The 18,497-nt window shown below is 36.5% G+C and overlaps 1 protein-coding gene across 1 annotated transcript; it reads left to right on the top strand.

Annotated features, from left to right (window-relative positions):
- The first annotated feature begins 112 nt into the window (after positions 1-112).
- Positions 113-14,865, top strand: IRAK1BP1 (interleukin 1 receptor associated kinase 1 binding protein 1). The gene is made up of 4 exons (XM_006075223.4): positions 113-444; positions 6,980-7,045; positions 12,391-12,521; positions 12,629-14,865. The coding sequence occupies exons 1-4, from the start codon at positions 130-132 to the stop codon at positions 12,897-12,899; spliced, it is 783 nt and encodes a 260-aa protein (XP_006075285.1). The 5' UTR covers positions 113-129; the 3' UTR covers positions 12,900-14,865.
- Positions 14,866-18,497: the final 3,632 nt, after the last annotated feature.

Here is an 18,497-nt window from a genome sequence, read left to right as displayed (position 1 = left end):
ACAGCGGCTCCTGGACCGCCAAGCCCATCCCGACATCCTTTGCGCCGCGCCGCGCCAGCCTTGAGGCTCTTGGACCCGTTCGGCCGCCGTCGGCTCTGAGTTGCTACGGACAGCCAAGCTGCCGTCGCTATGTCGTTACAACAGACCCCTCAGTCGCGGGTGTTCGTGGAACTGCTTCCCTGGACCGACCGGGGCCGTGAGAACTATCTGCTCTCGGATGGAGAGACGCTGCCCGGCCTCCGCCGCCCTCTCTCCTCAGCGCCAGCCCAAACTCCCACCCGCGAGGTGCATGTCAGCGGCACCGCGGAGGTGTCTGCGAGCCCCGACCGGGCGCAGGTGGTCGTGCGGGTGAGCAGCACCAAGGAGGCGGCGGCCGAGGCCAAGAAGAGCGTTTGCCGCCGCCTGGACTACATCACGCAGAGCCTCCGGCAGCAGGGCGTGCAGGTGAGAGCTCCGCCGGCCAGGAGCTTCCAGCCCGACCGCGAAAAGCCGGCGGCGGAGGGTAGGGGCGGGGAGGGTTTTGAGCGTCTAGACACCTTTGTGTCTTCGGCGGCGTGAGGGGCCGCGAGGACCTGGCTGAATGTATCTCTGGTCCATCCTCCTCAGTTCAGTCGCTCAGTCGTGTCCGACTCTTTGCGACCCCATGGACTGCGGCACACCAGGCCTCCCTGTCCATCACCAACTCCCGGAGTTTACTCAAACTCGCATCCATCGAGTCGGTGATGCCATCCAACCATCTCATCCTCTGTCGTCCCCTTCTCCCCCTGCCTTCAATCTTTCCCAGCCCATCCTTCTAAGGGAAAGTAATTATCGGCCGCAGTGCCTTGTAAAACAAGAATTAAAATTGAGTGGGGTTTTATTTGGTATCACTTGTTGCAGTAATTTGTTTTTAACCTTGAAATGACGAACAGTTAACCTTCAAACAGTAAGATGTAAATGCTTGCATAAGTAGTGTGCTAGATACTGAATCACTTTTTTGTTTTTATTCTGCACCCCTCCTCCCAGCCTGGGAAAGCTTTACATGAAGTGATTCTTCGGTATTTTTCGCAAAAAGTAATGTGGGGCTGGGGCGGGATATGGGGAATATTGTACCCATTTTCATTTTATAAAGACTCAAAATTTTCTCCGAATTGTTTAGTTTTAGCTTAAAAAAGAAAATTAAGCCAGTATATTGTACATGCCACATATATGAAATACCTCTTCTTACCAGAGATGTTCCTGAAACAAATCATTAAATAAATCTTGCCCTAAGCCCACTTAAAAAAAAAAAAAAATGAATGAGTCTTATTTAATTCGTACAACACCCCTGTTAAGCAGGTTTTAACATCTCCACTTTCCAGATTTAAGGAGGTCAAATAATGCTTTGAACACCCAGGGTTATATTTGAACTCCTGTATTCTGAAAACCGAAATCTAGATTTCTTTCAACTAGCCTAGGCTCCAGATAATTAGAATGAAAGAGAATTAGAAAGCACAGACTTCATAGGCTATCTCAGATCCCTCGTATTACAGAGTAGCCTGAAGGCCAGAGCTGTGATTTGTGTTCCCACAACACTGAGTTCTTAAAAGTGCTCTTGTTAGAAATGACACACCCTGAAAAAGCAAGTCTTTATTTTAAGGAGAAGTTTTATTTGTACTTATAAACATAGATTGCATTTATAAACATAGATTTCTTTTAAAAGTCATATTGAAAAGATGTCTCTAAATGATTTTACAGTTTAGAAGGATCTGCTGCTAATTATAAATTATGTGAATAAAATGAATTTAATATATAGAAATATATTTTCTCCCCAAAACTGCTGCCAGTGCTGCAGACGTATTTGAATAATATAACTAATTCTTAAGTTTTTTGCTTAAAATGTATACGGAGCTCACATGGCTGCAACTTCGAATATGTAAAACAGGATCAATCACTACATCCAACTTAAAGTAATTACATTAAAGACTTAGTGTTCAAGACATGGCAGAGGTCAGTAATCTCCAGATTATCTCTGCTGATGGAGGAAAGCAGTGGTAAATAATTTGTTCAGTAGAAAATACAAATAAAATCATTTATATTACATTTCAGGGTGAATTTAATGAGTCTTCACAAAATCTTTATTCATTTTAAACTTTAAAATCTGTGTTTATAAACATCACTCCCCTGATGAAAAGGCCCCTCATATTCCAAACTCTTTCACTTAATAGATGGAGCTTAACTCTGTCACTTCCTGTCATCTCCTCCCCTCATGGACTGACTTCCCTCTTTTTTCCTTTAAAAACCAGCCCAAGTTCACTTCTTGAGCACTTTTTTCCTACACTACTCCCTGCGTACCATACCCCATTCACCACCCTTAATAAAATATATCACTTTATATTATAATTACTACCCTCCTTGTCTCTCCTCCATATTCTAAACCTCTCCAGAGTGGAGATCATTTTGTCTCTTGTTTGCTTTGTATTGATGGGTTATGTTTCATACTCCTCACATAATGTCTACTTAGAAAATGGTTTTTAATAAACTATTCAGCTATCATATAGATCATATATAATTTTATGGTTATATATAGTTTCACCTGTGAAGGCATGACCTCATTTTGAGTGTTTTTATGGAAAAATGTTTTAAAGTTCCAAGCAATATTTACTCATTCAACCATAAAATACTTATTAAACATTCCTGATCACTGCATTTTCAATAATTTCCTGTTTTTCTGTTATCTTTCCTTTTGAAATTTATGAGAACTTTAAAAATTAAGATTATCAGTAACTATCTCATATATTGCAAAAATTTTCCCAATTTCATATTTGCCATGTAACCTTGTTTGCAGTATTAAACATTAAAAATTTTAAAGATTTAAATTCTCTTACTAGTACAATTTTTCACGATATTTTTGAGTCTTCTAGTAAATCACTTAAACTCTTCGAAGTTTTATTTTCTTCATAAAAAAAGCTTCTCATAAGGAGATTAAAGCTAAATGATAAGAGTTTTTTAAATCCCCAAATTTGTAAGAACTAATGTAATCTGTTTTTATTGTTTTCTTGTTCTGCTTCATATGTTGGTTAAAGTACTACTGTTTTTATTGTTTTTCATTTCAAATAAACATTTCTCCTGCAAAAAAAAAAAGTTTTCTGACTTTGGTGTAATGCTTATTGGGTCCTTTGCAAGCCTGAAGCTACATAACTATTAACTCATATTTCCTGGACTTTTTAGGGACCCTTTATAGTACGTTAAATATTTACTACATTTGGAATTTATTTTGATATAAGGAAAAGGGTTTTGTTTTCTCCTAAATGGGTAAGTTACTGTACTTAAAGCCCTTAAAAATAAAAAGTACTGCTTTATTTGATCTTATGGTTGATTCAATAATAAGAAAACAAATAGCTCAATTAAAAAGCACAAAATAACCTGAACATATACTTCACCAAAGAATATATACAAATGGCAAGGAAACACATGAAAAGATCCTCCACATTATTTGTGATTAAAGAAATGCAAATTAAAACCACAATTTGATACCATTATGCATGTATTGGATTGACTAAAATCCAGTATCATTGATGACAGCAAATGCTGGCAAAGATGTGGAACAACAGAAATTTTCATTCATTGCTGGTGAGACTGCAAAGAAAGTGGTATGGCCACTTTGAAAGACAGTCTTACAGCTTCTTACAAAGTTAGACTTGCTATAGGAACCACTAATCCACATGAGAATCAAAGACTTACGTTCACATATAAATTTGCACAAGAATATTTATAGCAGGCTTATTCATAACTCACTAAAACTTTAGAACTTGGAACAGCCAAGATGTTTTCAACAGCAGAATGGATAACTGTTACATCCATGCATTGGAAAATTACTCAGCAATAAAGAGGTGCTATTCACAGAACAACATGGGCAAATCTTAAATATTATAAGTGAAAAAAAACAGATTCAAAAGGTTTACATTCTATGATCCATTCATGTGACATTCTGGAAAAGGGAAAACTATAGGGACATAAATCGGTGGACAGGTTGTTTGATGGCAAAGTGGTTAACTATAAAGGAGGTCCACAGAGAAACTTCTCAAGGGGAAAAAATTATTCTGTGTGGTACTGGAGTGGTGAATACATTTGTCAAAACCCATAAAACTAAATCACAAAAAGGGAACGCTAATTATGCAAATTAAAAAAAAAAACAGAGATCAATTCCAGGACAGAACCCAGACTGTGACAAATGAACCTAACTCTGTTACAAATGAATGACATAATGGCACTGAACATGGGGACAGAAGGTGAGCAGAGTATTCTAAGTAAGTTTGGAAAATTATATTTTACTAGAAATTAATGATAAAGATAAAAGATACATAAACTCTGTACTCTAGTTAGTAAATGTTTTTTCCATGGTTTACAGTTCTGAAACTGCTTTGTATGTATAGTAGGCTTGAAAAATAGGTGGTTGGTGGCTGAGGGAAATGAGGTTTCTAACTACTGGAGAGGAAATTACAGATAAGAAAGGAAGGTTAGAATGAACTCTGTGGTTTTTAATTAGAGTTAGAAACATCAGTATGAACTCATGTTTAGCTTAGTATATATCAGATGGATAGATGCAGAAACAATTGTGGATATATGTGTATATGTCACAAAGAGTCGGACAAGACTGAGCGACTGAACTGCAGTGATATGTACCATAGTAATAAAAAAATGATAACATCAGAAAAACCTGAAACTGAGGTATATGGAACTCTATACTATCTTGGCAACTTTTCTGTAGACTTTAAATTTTTCTAAAGTAGAAGTTATTAAAAGTTTACAGAACAGCATGTAGAGTATAATTTCATTTATAAAAAATTCTGCACATAGATCTACAAATTTTTATGTGCATGGATAGATGATTTAATTAAATGTTTACTGAAATATTAATATAAGGGGTTTGGAGACTTCTTTCTCTAGTATTAGATATTCATTAATTAGTGTATATTATTTTTATAAAAACTATAATGTTAAGTGAAACAATAAAAGAAACTTTCTTTTCTGCTACCTTTCCTAAAATTATTTCTCTAATAATTTTTCTGTCAGAAGTCTTATGTATATTTATCAAGTGAAGTGACGAAAAACTGAAAAAAGACATCTAAGAAAATAGAAGATATGTTTACATGTCATAAAAGAATACTAACTGACATGTTTCATGTATCAAGGTTCATGTTTTCAACTTTAAGCAATGTATACAGCATTGGTTTAGTTTATATTTATCAATACTGTAATTTTCTACAATGAATAATTATCACCATGATAAATATTATCACAAAAATTAATTAATATTTTCATTGAAACTGACATCAGAGCTATAATTGGAACTTAAGTTCAGATTTTCAGGTTAAAGCTTTTTAGAATTTTCTAGGTCTATAAATGGCTTGAAATTAGTGTATATCTTAAAATTCATGTGCATCTAAATCCTTTCCCAAATAACATAATTAAATGATTGAGCATCGTCATCTTTATTTAGCATATACTTTTAAAGATACAAACATTTATAAAATATAAGTTCTACCTATCCCCAAAAGTGGGAGTAAGTCAAGAATTCATTTCACTAAATTTTAAAACCCTTTTGAAACATAAATAAGAAGTTCAACTTTTTTATCAGAATTACATACCCTGTACTTACCCAGAGAATCAAAAAGCATTAATGTTACTTTTCTAAGAATAGGCTGGCTTAGGTCCAGTATTTCAGGAAATGTTTATATCATAATGGTATTGCATCTCTGCCGAGTGCCTTCTGTGTCAAGCATTTTATTCACAACTTTTCATTAAATCTTCAAGTCAGTTCAATGTGATCTCAGAGGGAGCAGCAGTCAGTGGCAGCTTGAAGCAAGATCTTAGTTTCCTGCCTGGGAATCAAACCTGTTCTGGCTGGGTGAAAACCAGGAATCCTAACCACTAGACGACTAGGGGCTACTGACTAGAAAGAAGCAGAGCCCTGGCCCTTGACCTCTTTGAAAAAAGAATGTTACTAAGAGACCAAGGTTGTAAAACAGGCAGAGATTATTAGAAGCACCATACCTGTGAAAAAGCACAAAGAAAAGCAGTTTATTTAGGACAGAAGTAAAGAGAGCTACACACTCAGAGAAGAGTCAGGGCATCTTTGCTAAGGAGGAGCGCTAAAGGTGTGGTTTGAATTGCTTAAATAGGGGCCTTCTTCCAGGTCTTTGTTTTCCTCTAGCCAATTATCTTGCTTATTTCCCATATCTGATCTGACTCCGCCCTGTCCAATGTGAATCTTTTGGCCAACATGGATTCCAGCACAAGGGTCTCTGAGGGGTTGGCAAAACATATGGGTTAGCACCCCCTTCTTTGTTGACCCCCTAGGAACTTTTCTGCACATGTACAGTCAGGGAGGTCTCCTTTTCCTGAAGTATGAAAGATGTGGTCATCTTTTTCCTCCAGCAGGGCTTAGTTCCTCTCTGCTCCTGCCACTATCTTTTTCCCGGAAATGTTGGGGGAGGGAGAGACAAGCTCCAATTGCTCAGCCCGACAAACTCCAGTGGCTCAGCCTGTGGCCCCTCTACCTGCTACCTCACATGCAGTGTAACACAATTTTCTAAGTGTGGAAACTGTCTCAAAAAGTTGAGTAACTTGCCCAAAGTTATATACTATATATGTGTTCAGTAAATTAGTATTATTTGTAAGTTAAACATTTTATAAACTCTAACATCCCTACAACATTCAGAATGTTTTGTGTACAAATAATACTTCAGATATATATTACCCTAAGTTCATACTTTTTGAACTAGCTAATGTAAAAATTACAAGTGGAATGACAATTATGAAATATCAGCAAATATTTTTAGGTTTCTGAATTTATGTTTTTTTTTTAGGAAAGTTTTAAAGCATTAGGCAAGCCAGTTCTTTTCACATATTTTGTTATTCTGATTTTAATAAGTACAGGTTTATACTTTATGTTTTAGAGTAATTGCATTTAGTAGCCAAACATTTAGTAATCATATTCTTGTACTTTCTGTTTCAGTCAGAAAATGTAACTGTGACAAAGGATTTTAAAAGGCTAGAAAATGCTTATCACATGGAAGCAGAGGTATGTATTATCTTCACAAATACTTGGAAGCAGCATGACTTTGTGGGGACAATTTGCATTTAATTTTATTCTTGAAAGTCAAGTACAGGAGAAATACTTCTCATGGTGTTGATAAAAGATCATTTTTCTCAAAATCATTTTTGGTGTTAACATATCTGGGTGAGATTTAAGAGAAATTGTTTTGAAATGGAATAAAAATAGCAAGAGGGAAGTAGCATTTAATTGCCACCTGAACAAAATTTTCGTAATGTTATCATGTAGTCAACAGGAAGAAACACTACAGAGGAAAAATTTCTTCTCCTCAGATAAATCGCAAATTAATAGTCATAGCATAAAGGATTGAAAGACTTCAACATTCTTTTGTTTCACAAGACAAATTTTATTTTGTGTTAAGATTTATTTAAAAATAAAAACTACTCAACCTTTGCACAAATTGAAAAAATTGTGTATTTTTTTACACACAATTAATGAAAACATTGAGTTCCTACAACTGTTGAGCTTTTTACTTATCTTCAAAGATTTTATGATCAGGACTTTATGAAGTCAGAGTATGTTATAAGTAGTTACAGCCAGGTTAGAATTCCGCTGTCTCTTTGATTCCAAACTTCTTGGAGTGTGTGCTTAGTCACACCACCTCCTTGCCACAGGAAACAAACAAGAGTGGATTAGAATGGACTCTTGTTAATCCAATCAGAGAACCTTTGGCTTTAGAGGTGGAAAATACCTCAAGAAATCACCTGGTCCTACCTTCAGGCAGATAATATATTATTTTTCCTAAATTTAAGGGTGTGGCTTTAGGCTAAGATAGCTTAGGCTCAGACTTTTTAAAGATCATATCACAAGAATTAGAATGGAAATTAGAATCCTGGCTTCTTACCTCTTAAGTTAGTAATTATCATAATACACTGTTGTCCCTATATTTACTTGAATAAATTTGTAATTTTTTCACTTAAATATTAACTATCTGAAGGAATTTTAAAAATAATGATTTTGGGCTTCCCTGTTGGCTCAGCAATAAAGAATCCACCTGCAATGCAGGAGACGTCGTAGGCACCTCAGGTTCAATTCCTGGCTCAGGAAGATGCCCTGGAGAAGGAAATGGTGACCCACTCCAGCATTCTTGCCTGGGAAATCCAATGGACAGAGGAGCCTGACAGGCTGCAGTCCACAGGTTCGCAGAGAGTCTGGACATGACTTAGTAACTAAACAACAACAATGATGATGATTTTAGGGATCCACCTGGGAAATGTTGAAGTAAAACCTTGGCTTTGCAATTCCTTTATCTGTCTTTCCACTTCTTATGTTGTTTTCTTGTTACAGTTTCAGTGTTGGAGAGATTTTAAAAACCTGGGACACGATAAGCATCCAATAAAAGTCTATTAAAAAGTCTATAGGAAAAGTAGTATAAACAGTTTTCCCTCTCCTTTTCCTTGCACATTTCCATGTTTCAGGTATTTTCCATAATATTTCTCATCTAATCTTTTCTCAACTCTTCATTTTTGTTGTGAAATATTTTATACGTGGTTTGTGGTTTTAGTGGTTTTAGTTGCTAAGTCGTGTCCAACTCTTGTGACCCTATGGACTGTGGCCTGCTAGGCTCCTGTCCATGGGATTTTCCAGGCAAGAATACTGGAGTGGGTTGCCATTTCCTTGTCCAATGTATAAATCATATTTATATTTGATTTATGCATTTAAATCATATTTTTCCTATCTTATATTTCCCCTATATTCAGCAAAAATATTGTTCAAAATCAAAGGCCAATTATAGACTTTTTCAGAAAGCTGAAAAAATTCATTACCATAGACCTTCAGTCCAAGGAATGTTAAACAGAGTTGGGTAGGTGGAAGAAAATGGTACCAGAAAGGAATAGGAATCTACAGAGAGGAATGAAGAACACTGAAAATGGTAACTACATAGGTAGATTTGATATTTTTCTTATATCTCTATAACTCTACACCTATATAAAAATAATTGTTTAAACAAAAATAATGGTGAACTTTAGGGATTATAACATATGTAAAACATACAACAGCAATAGCATGAAGGGAGAAAGAGAAGTATGATATTTAAAGTTTCTTATGTGTGAAATGGTGTATCTCCTGAAGGTAGATTGAGATAAATTAAACATGTATATACTGTAAACTCTAAAGCAGACACTAAAGTAACTACAGGTTACAGTAAAGAAACCAATGAAGGATATCGAATAGAATAAAAAATATACTCAATCTCTTCCCAAAAAGGCAGAAAATGGGGAGAGGGGAACAAAGAAAATAAGAGACAAATAGAAAATCAATAGCAAGATCAGAAGTTTAAATATAACCATATCAATAATCACATTAAATACAAATAATTTAAGGGGCTTTCCCCATGGCTCAGTAAAGAACCTGCCTACCAATGCAGAAGACATAAGAGACACAGGTTCGAGCCCTGGGTCAGGAAGATTCCCTGGAGGAGAGCATGCAGGCCACTCCAGTATTCTTGCCTGGAGTATGGACAGAGGAGTCTGGCAGGCTACAGTCCATAGCGTTGCAAAGAGTCAGGCACAACTGAAGCAACTTAGCACGCACGCATGCTGATGTATAAGTGAGATGAATGACAGTAATGATATAAGAGATGGGGTGGAATACTTAGGATTATTTTGTTGTTATAGTTATACAACCCATAAAGTGATATTCTGCTGCTGCTGCTAAGTCACTTCAGTTGTGTCCAAGTGTTATTTAAAGTAGACTTGGATTTGTTGTAAATATGTATTATGTACTTTAGAGAAACCACTAATAAAAGCTTAAAAAATATAACTGATATGCTAAGAAAGGAGAAAAAAAAGAAACCATGAAATGCTCAATTAAAATCACAAAAGGCAGAAGACAGAACTTAGAAAAAAGAACAAAGGAAACAAATAGAAAACAGTAAAGAATATGGTAGATATTAATCCAGCTGTATCAGTAATGCTTTGAACATCAGTGGTCTAAATGCAGCAATTAAAAGACAGATTGTCACAGTGGATCAAAAAACACCACCAAACTATATGTTATCTATAAGAAATCTGTTTTAAATATAAAGACACATATAGATAGCCATGGAAAAAAATTAATCATGCTAACACTAATCAAAAGAAAGCAAGAGTCACTATTGTAATTTTAGACAGAGCAGACTTCATAATAGGGAGTTATCAAGGATACAGAAGGGTATTATGTGATGATACAGGGCAGTTTTCCAAGAAACATAATAATCCATGGGGACTTCCCTGGTGGTCCAGTGGTTAAGACTCTGTGCTTCCAGTGCAGGGTTCAATCCCTGGTCAGGGAACTAAGATCCCACATGCCACACAGTGGCACAGCCAAAAAATAATAACAGTCTTTAATATGCATCTCCTGAGTGTCAGACTACATCAGGCAAAAACTAATAGAACCTCTAGGAGAAATAGATGAGCCCACCATCATAGTTGGAGTCTCCAACTTCCTTTATCAAAAAGGGACAGATTCAGGGACTTCCCTGGTGGTCCAGTGGTTAAGAGTCTACCTGGCAGTGCAGGGGACATGGGTTCAGTCTCTGGTCAGGGAACTAAGATCCCACATGCCATGGAGCAACTAAGCCTGTGGGCCTCAACTAGACAGACTACACACCACACAAAAAATTCCACATGATGCAGTGAAGACCCTTTGTGCAGCAACTAAGACCTGATGCAGCCAAATAAATAATTTTTAAAAAAAGGAAAGTCACTTTAAAAAGAAGGGGCAGATTCCACAGGCATAAAATCAGTAAGGACCTAGTTAAATTTAACAATACCATCAATTGACTGGATATAATGGACATCTACGGGGCTTCTCAGGTGGTTCAGTGGTAAAGATCCACCTGCCAAGCAGGAAACATGGGTTCCATCGACCCCTGGGTCAAGAAGATCTCCTGGAGAAGAAAATGGCAACCCACTCCAGTGTTCTTGTCTAGAAAATCCCATGGACAGAGGAGCCATGGGTTCACAGAGAGTCGGACACAACTTAACAACTAAAAAACAACAACAAAATGGAAATCTATAAATTACTTCCCCCAAAACAGAATTCTTCTCAAGATCTCATGGAACATTCACCAAGATAGCACACATTTGGAATTTGGGTCTTTCAAGAATAAGCCACCCGTTCTCAATACTTGGCTCTGCAGTAAACCTTTCTCTGCTCCCCTCACCCCTAAAATACATTCTAGGCCAAAACTTATACCTTAACAAATTTAAAAGGATATATAATATAATGTCTGCTCTCTGATCACAATGGAATTAAACTAGAAATCAGTAACAGAAACATAATTGGAAAATCCCCAAATATGTGGCGATTAAACAACATACTTCTAAATGACATGTGGATCAATGAAGAAATCCCAAGAGAAATTTTTAAATGTTTAGAACTAAATTAAAATGAAAATAAAATCTATCAAAAACTATTAGATGCAGTGAAAGCAGGGCTTAGAGAGAAATTTTAGCATTGAATGCATATAGTAAAAAGAAGAAGAATCTGAAATAAATAATCTAAGCTTCTGCTTTAAGAAACTAGAAAAAAGAGCAAATTAATCCAAAGTATTGAAACCAGTCAGAACATCAGTCTTCCATGGTTAACATTTATGATGAAAGGCAACTGTTCTGTATTGTATAAGATGACTCTTTGCTACTCCAGCCTGTACTTAAGTATCTGTACATTATTGTTTTACATATTTTACATAACGTATTATATATTTTACATAAAGTACTTCAGTACCTGTACTTTATTGTTTTACATACTGAGCTTGTGTAAAGTTTCCTTAGGAAAAAGGTTTAGTTTTTCTTCCATAGAATGTTTAAAGACTACAGTTTTCAAGTATTGCTGAATATATAAGAACTGCTTCCACATAGTTAAAGGCAGATGGCATAATGAAATAGATGAGCTTCTGCATATAGATCTGAAAATAACTATTGGATGAAGAAGCATACCTCACTGACAGCAGTGGAGCATGAAGTAATTACCGCTAATCAGGAAGCTAGCTAATGTCTAAAGAGTCATGAAACATTTATCAGGCTAAGAATTTAGCCAAATAATAAAATTGAAGGGGAAGCCCCCCAACTCTGTTTCATAAAAAAATCCCTGACTGATTTAAAATGACTTTTAAAATGTTCAAGTCAACATTAAACAAATTAAAAAATTCATAAGCAAAAATAAATTCAGTAACAAAATTTGGTTATAAGTACCAAGTAGGCCTTTCTTATCTGTTACATACTATAAAATGACCTCACTGTAATGTTTCTACTTTTTTTTAACTCACATGTAGAAAAAAAATTTGAAATCAGAAATGAAAATAATTTCAACTGTTATTTCATTTACAGGTCTGCATTACATTTACTGAATTTGGAAAAATGCAAAATATCTGTAACTTTCTTGTTGAAAAGCTAGATAGCTCTGTTGTCATCAGCCAACCCCAGTTCTATCATATGCCAGGTTCTATTGATAACCTTCGGTAAGTTAAGCACATCTTTCAATGAATTATCAAATAATTAAACAAAACTGTTCCATCCTACAGTTTGTTGAATGTCTTACTAATCATATCTGCATTTAATTCCTAAGACGACAAGCCTGTCTTGCTGCTGTAGAAAACGCACGGCGCAAAGCTCAAGAAGTCTGTAACCTTGTTGGCCAAACTCTAGGAAAACCTTTAATAATCAAAGAAGAAGAAACGAAAGAATGGGAAGGCCAAATAGATGATCCCCAGTCATCCAGACTTTCAAGTTCATTAACCGTACAACAAAAAATCAAAAGTGCAACAATACACACTGCTTCCAAAGTATTTATAACTTTTGAAGTAAAGGGGAGAGAGAAGAAAAAAAAACACATCTGAAATTCTGACCAAAATATATTGTGTTTGTATCTTTTTTTGTCTATTTTTATACTTTTTATAATGTTTGCTTTTATCCTAAATATATATATTGTATAGTATATAATAAAGTGTTTCACCCCCAAGCCTGTCAATCCTTGAATATAGTTCCACAGAATACTTAATGTTTACTTTCTGTTTTCAAAAACTTATTACGGGAAGTACTCTGGAAACAAATGTGTTATATACACTTGTATACGGACAGTTCATATAAGTGCATGTGTAAATAATTTTATATTTCTACTCTGGAAAGAAATGTTGACACAGTTATTAACATGATTCTTAACATTCATTCTTAGAAAGAACAATGGGTTTCTCTGGTAGCTCAGTAAAGAATCCACCTACAATGCAGGAGACCTGGGTTCGATTTCTGGGTTGGGAAGTTCTGCTGGAGAAGGGTATGACAACTCGCTCCAGTATTCTTGCCTGGAGAATCCCATGGACAGAGGAGCCTGGTGGGCTACAGTCCATGGGGTTGCAGAGTCAGACACAACTGAGTGACTAACACTTTTACTTTCACACTTGCACAACATTCATTCTTAGAACAATGAGCAATACATAACTTTTGATAAAAGGATAATGATGTATACTAAGAAAATATTCTGATGGCAGAAATAAAAGGTAATATATGGACCAGACTGTCTTCACCAGGACTCCTTTGATTATACCAGCTTTCTCCAGTACAAATATAATGCAATCCATGTATGTAATTTAAAATTTCTTAGTAGGCATATTTTTTAAAAAGTAAAAAACAGTTGAAACTAATTTTAATACTTTATTTAACCTAGCATATCCAAAATATCATTTCAGCATGTAACTATTTTCTAAATAATTAATGGATATTTTATATTCTTTTTTATCGTGTTTTCAAAATCCAGTGTGTATTTTATATTACAGCATATCTCAATTCATATGCTAAATTTTCATCACAAATACTTGATCTGTATATAATTTTCTTAAAATATAGGCAGAAAAAAATAGGTTTCCATACCCGTGTTGTTCCAGACATGCTTAAAGATCTAGTAACTGAATCAAGTGTAAGTTTTTAAATTAAAAAAAAAAAATTTTTTTAACATTGAGTTCCTTAGTTTCACTAGCTGCATTTCAGGGACTTGAAAGCCATAAGTAGGTAGTGGCCACCATGTTGGACAGCACAGAGCCATACACTGAGATGATCCTTAAGGCCATCAACAAGTACGTCACTGCTCTTGCAATATACACTGTCTAAAGTGTATCTACAGAAAACAAGTCTGTCATGTTGCACAGGCTTACCATTCCCCACCACACAGCTAGGCCCTTGGGGTTGTTGTTTTTTTTTTTCCTGATATTTCTCGATACTCATATGCCAATATTTCTGTCCTATAACATATTCCAGTATGCAGTTTCCATCCCCACCCACTTCCTTAAGTGGCACTAAAAACTACTTCTCCATCTCTTCTGTAGTATCCTTAGTGGGAGGGAATATGGAAGCTAAGAAGAAGAACTTTAGAATCTGACGCTGCTATTTTAAAATCCTGATTTTACCACTTGAGTGTAAGCTTCTTAGAATGGAGATCTTGTCTTTCTCATTCACAACTGCATTCTCGGTCTCAGCATAGTGACAGAGCCAGCACAGAGTAGGTTCTCAAGTATCTGCTGAGCATATAAACCGGTTATAAAAACTTGGCAAGTCACTTTAATTAAGCTTCTCTTTCTTCACCAGTGAAATGGGGCTAATATCTATCCTGCAGTGTTACTATAAGGATTAAAGATAAATGTAAGACAATAAAGAATATTGCCTAGTACATAACAGTCATTTGGTAAATGGTAGCCACTCTATCAACTGCATTCTTTGATGATTGTCAACCCAAGTAAAATCTGCCTTTTCCAAGTCTTCCATTAAGATGAATTTTTAAATAGTCGTATTAAAAATAAACATATCAGAAAATCAGTTAAACGTATGTTGAATTTTTATTTCCAAAAAAAGTTAGATTATATCTTAGCATTCATTTATCCACTTGAGTAAAAAAGTACAATTGAGTCTATATCAAGAAAAAATTTGTTCATACTCAGTAAAATTTAATCACAGGGAGTGTGATTTTTCTTAGCCATGGCTGCATTATATTTTTGGTTCCATCATATTTGGTTAAGAAGGTTTTCAACTTAGCAAGAAATATCAATACCTAAAAACAAATTTTAAGTTAGCATGCACTTTTTAGGATTCACAGGCATTTTTACCGACATTGCTTAAAAAAACAATCCTACAAAATGGGCAGTCCTACAACTGTATAGAGTATGTAAGAACAGAAATCCTTCAATGATTGGACTGGTTTATGTATGACCTGTACACTATAAGATTATCAAGTTTAGTTGTCAGTTAATAGCAGTTTTATTAACGTGGTAGATGCTGGAGTCTCACAATGAATTACTTAGGGGATCTATGCCGCAAAGCCTGCTAGAATAACCTATACTGAACTTAATTCTTTACTTCCTTTTAAAGAAAATCTTTCGAGAAAACAAAAATTTTCTGAAAGAAAATTTCTTTCTAATTAGAATATTTGAAACAGACCTGATGCTGAAGCTGAAACTCCAATGCTTTGGCCACCTGATGCAAAGAACTGACTCATTTGAAAAGACCCTGATGCTGGGGAAGATTGGGGGCAGGAGGAGAAGGGGACGACAGAGGATGAGATGGTTGGATGGCATCACTGACTCGATGGACATGAGTCTGAGTAAGCTCCGGAAGTTGGTGATGGACAGGGAAACCTGGTGTGCTGCAGTCCATGGGGGTCGCAAAGAGTCGGACACAACTGAGCAACTGAACTGAACTGAAACAGACCCACCCATTATGTTCCAAGCTCCTTTTTAGAAGGAAATACTATTAAAATAAGGTTTCTGAATATTACTGATAAAATAGGATTCCATTCAGCTGCTGCTGCTGCTAAGTCGCTTCAGTCGTGTCCAACTCTGTGCAACCCCGTAGACGGCAGCCCACCAGGCTCCCCCGTCCCTGGGATTCTCCAGGCAAGAACACTGGAGTGGGTTGCCATTTCCTTCTCCAATGCGTGAAAGTGAAGTCGCTCAGTTGTGTCCGACCCTCAGCAACCCCATGGACTGCAGCCTACCAGGCTCCTCCGTCCATGGGATTTTCCAGGCAAGAGTACTGGAGTGGGGTGCCATTGCCTTCTCCATCCATTCAGCTACATGCTAAAAATTACATTTTTAAAAATTTAATGGAAGGATAATTGCTTTACAGTATTGTGTTGGCTTCTGCCATACATCAACATGAATCTACCATAGTTATACATATGTCCCCTCCCTCCTGACTCTCCCTCCTACCTCCCTCCCCACCCCACCCCTCAAAGCTGTTACAGAGCCCTGGTTGAGTCATATAGCAAATTTCCAGTGACTAAGATTACATTTTTCGGTGGTAGCAAGTTACCTTACTTTTATCAGTATTCTTATTTAGCAGTTAACTTGAGTTCAATGTAAATAAATAATACCTGCAAAAATATTTTTTAACCCAAGATTTTGTACCTCATATTCCATAAGTATTGTTATGTCCTCTTTGGAAATGTAGGTTTAGGATATCCCAATTCTGTCAGACTTGATAAGAATTTGATAGTGAGGAATTCTTCTCACTAGCCTTAAAAAAAAAAATGAATTATTAGGTCAAAAGTGGAAGTTAACACATTATCTACAGTACAGAATTATTTGGGAGACAAATGCTTCATTATTCATTCCATAAAAAACTACATAAATTAGTTTAATTAAAATAACAAGCATTTATTATTTTATTCATATTACATTTGCAGGCAAATAGTTTCTGATAGCTGTAATCTGTTGTGGTCTAAATCTCTTAATCATATTTGGGCTAATGCAAGTCAAACATTTTTCTCAGGGTGAGATAATAGACACTTTTCAAGACGGATTATTTGTAGTATTTTATTATAATAAGAATATTCTTTTATAACCTGTTAAGGAATTCCCTGGTAGCTCAGCTGGTAAAGAATCTGCCTGCAATGCAGGAAGACCCTGGTTCAATTCCCGGGTCAGGAAGATCCCCTGGAGAAGGAATAGGCTACCCACTCCAGTATATTCTGGCTTCTCTGGTGGCTCAGACAGTAAAGAATCCACCTGCAGTGTGGGAGACCTGGGTTCGATCCCTAAGTTGGGAAGATCCCCTGGAGGAGGTTATGGCGACCCACTCCAGTATTCTGGCCGGGAGATTTCCCATGGACAGAGGAGCCTGGTAGACTGCAGTCCATGAAGTCACGAAGAGTCAGACAGGACTGAGCACAGCAGAGCACATAACCTACTAAGCAGGGGGGCATTATGTCTGAGTCACTCTCTGGAGCTCTGGCTTCAAAGTCCCAACCAACAAGTAGTCCCAGATAGCTATGTTACTTGTGGATGATCACCAGTCCCACCTCAACATGAACAAATGCTGGTTCTGGACTTCAGATGTAAGGTGGTTCTGTTATAACAGTGAAAAGGCAGAAAAGACGAATCAAAAACATATTTGCTAATATGTTTTTACAGAGTTTAAGACCTATCATCGGGGCTTCATAATGCTTGGTACAATTAATAAGACAAATTAGTGAACCAAAAGCTAACATTAGTTTCCACACTAAAAGATTAAAAGCCTAGGTGGCAGAAGAAAGTACAAATCTACCTGAAACAAGGAAGTGATCCCCGAATTAAAAATAAATCCTCCAAAATCAGATTATGATCTGGTGGTGGGGCAGGGGTATGCATATGTGTGTGTCTCCATTTTTTTAACTATAGAGATTCTCTGCTCCTTCCTTCTACAAATGATTTTGAACCAAACAGTCAAAAACAAGTAAATAGTTCCAATACTTCACAACATAAAAATTTACACTGATCACATTGAAAGTGAAAGTGAAGTCTCTCAGTCATGTCCAACTCTTTGCGACCCCATGGACTGTAGCCTACCAAGCCTCTCTGTCCATGGGATTTTCCAGCTAAGAGTACTGGAGAGGGTTGCCATTTCCTTCTCCAGGGGATCTTCCCAACCCAGGGATCGAACCCAGGTCTCCTGCATTGCAGACAGGCACTTCACCATCTGAGCCACCAGGGAAGCCCAATTAATTACATCCTAATTTTTCATCTATCTCTACTCAAGACTATGAACTCCTCAGAAGTAGTGTTATGTCTTAAACATCTCTTTTCCTAGTACCTGGCTAATAAAAGGCTGAGAGGAGGAAAAGCTGTGTCAGTTATTCTGCTTTATCCCCAAATGAGAAAGATAGTGTTTATAGCAGAGTACCTGAATGTTGGTACATGTGGAAGTGGGGACGGGAAATGCAGGGCACTGATTCCAGAATCAAATACAGATATGATCTTCTGTAATAGGCTTTGAAAGTTAAATTAACAGTAATGGGAACAAATTCGATTTAAACATATTTATTAAAAGTTGTAAGTTAACTGAATTTCTTACAAGCAGTTTTACAGTGGCTGTAGTCAGAATTTCAAAAGCAACCTCCCCTTCCCCTGGCATTGTCTTATGGCCTGTTTTGTGGTGGGGGGGAGGTTTCTGTTGTTTTTTGTGGGCTTTTTTTT

Source organism: Bubalus bubalis, chromosome 10, assembly GCF_019923935.1.
Source record: "Bubalus bubalis isolate 160015118507 breed Murrah chromosome 10, NDDB_SH_1, whole genome shotgun sequence".
NCBI lineage: Eukaryota > Metazoa > Chordata > Mammalia > Artiodactyla > Bovidae > Bubalus > Bubalus bubalis.
Note: the sequence above shows the minus strand (reverse complement) of the source record. Positions and strands in the feature narration are given on the sequence as shown.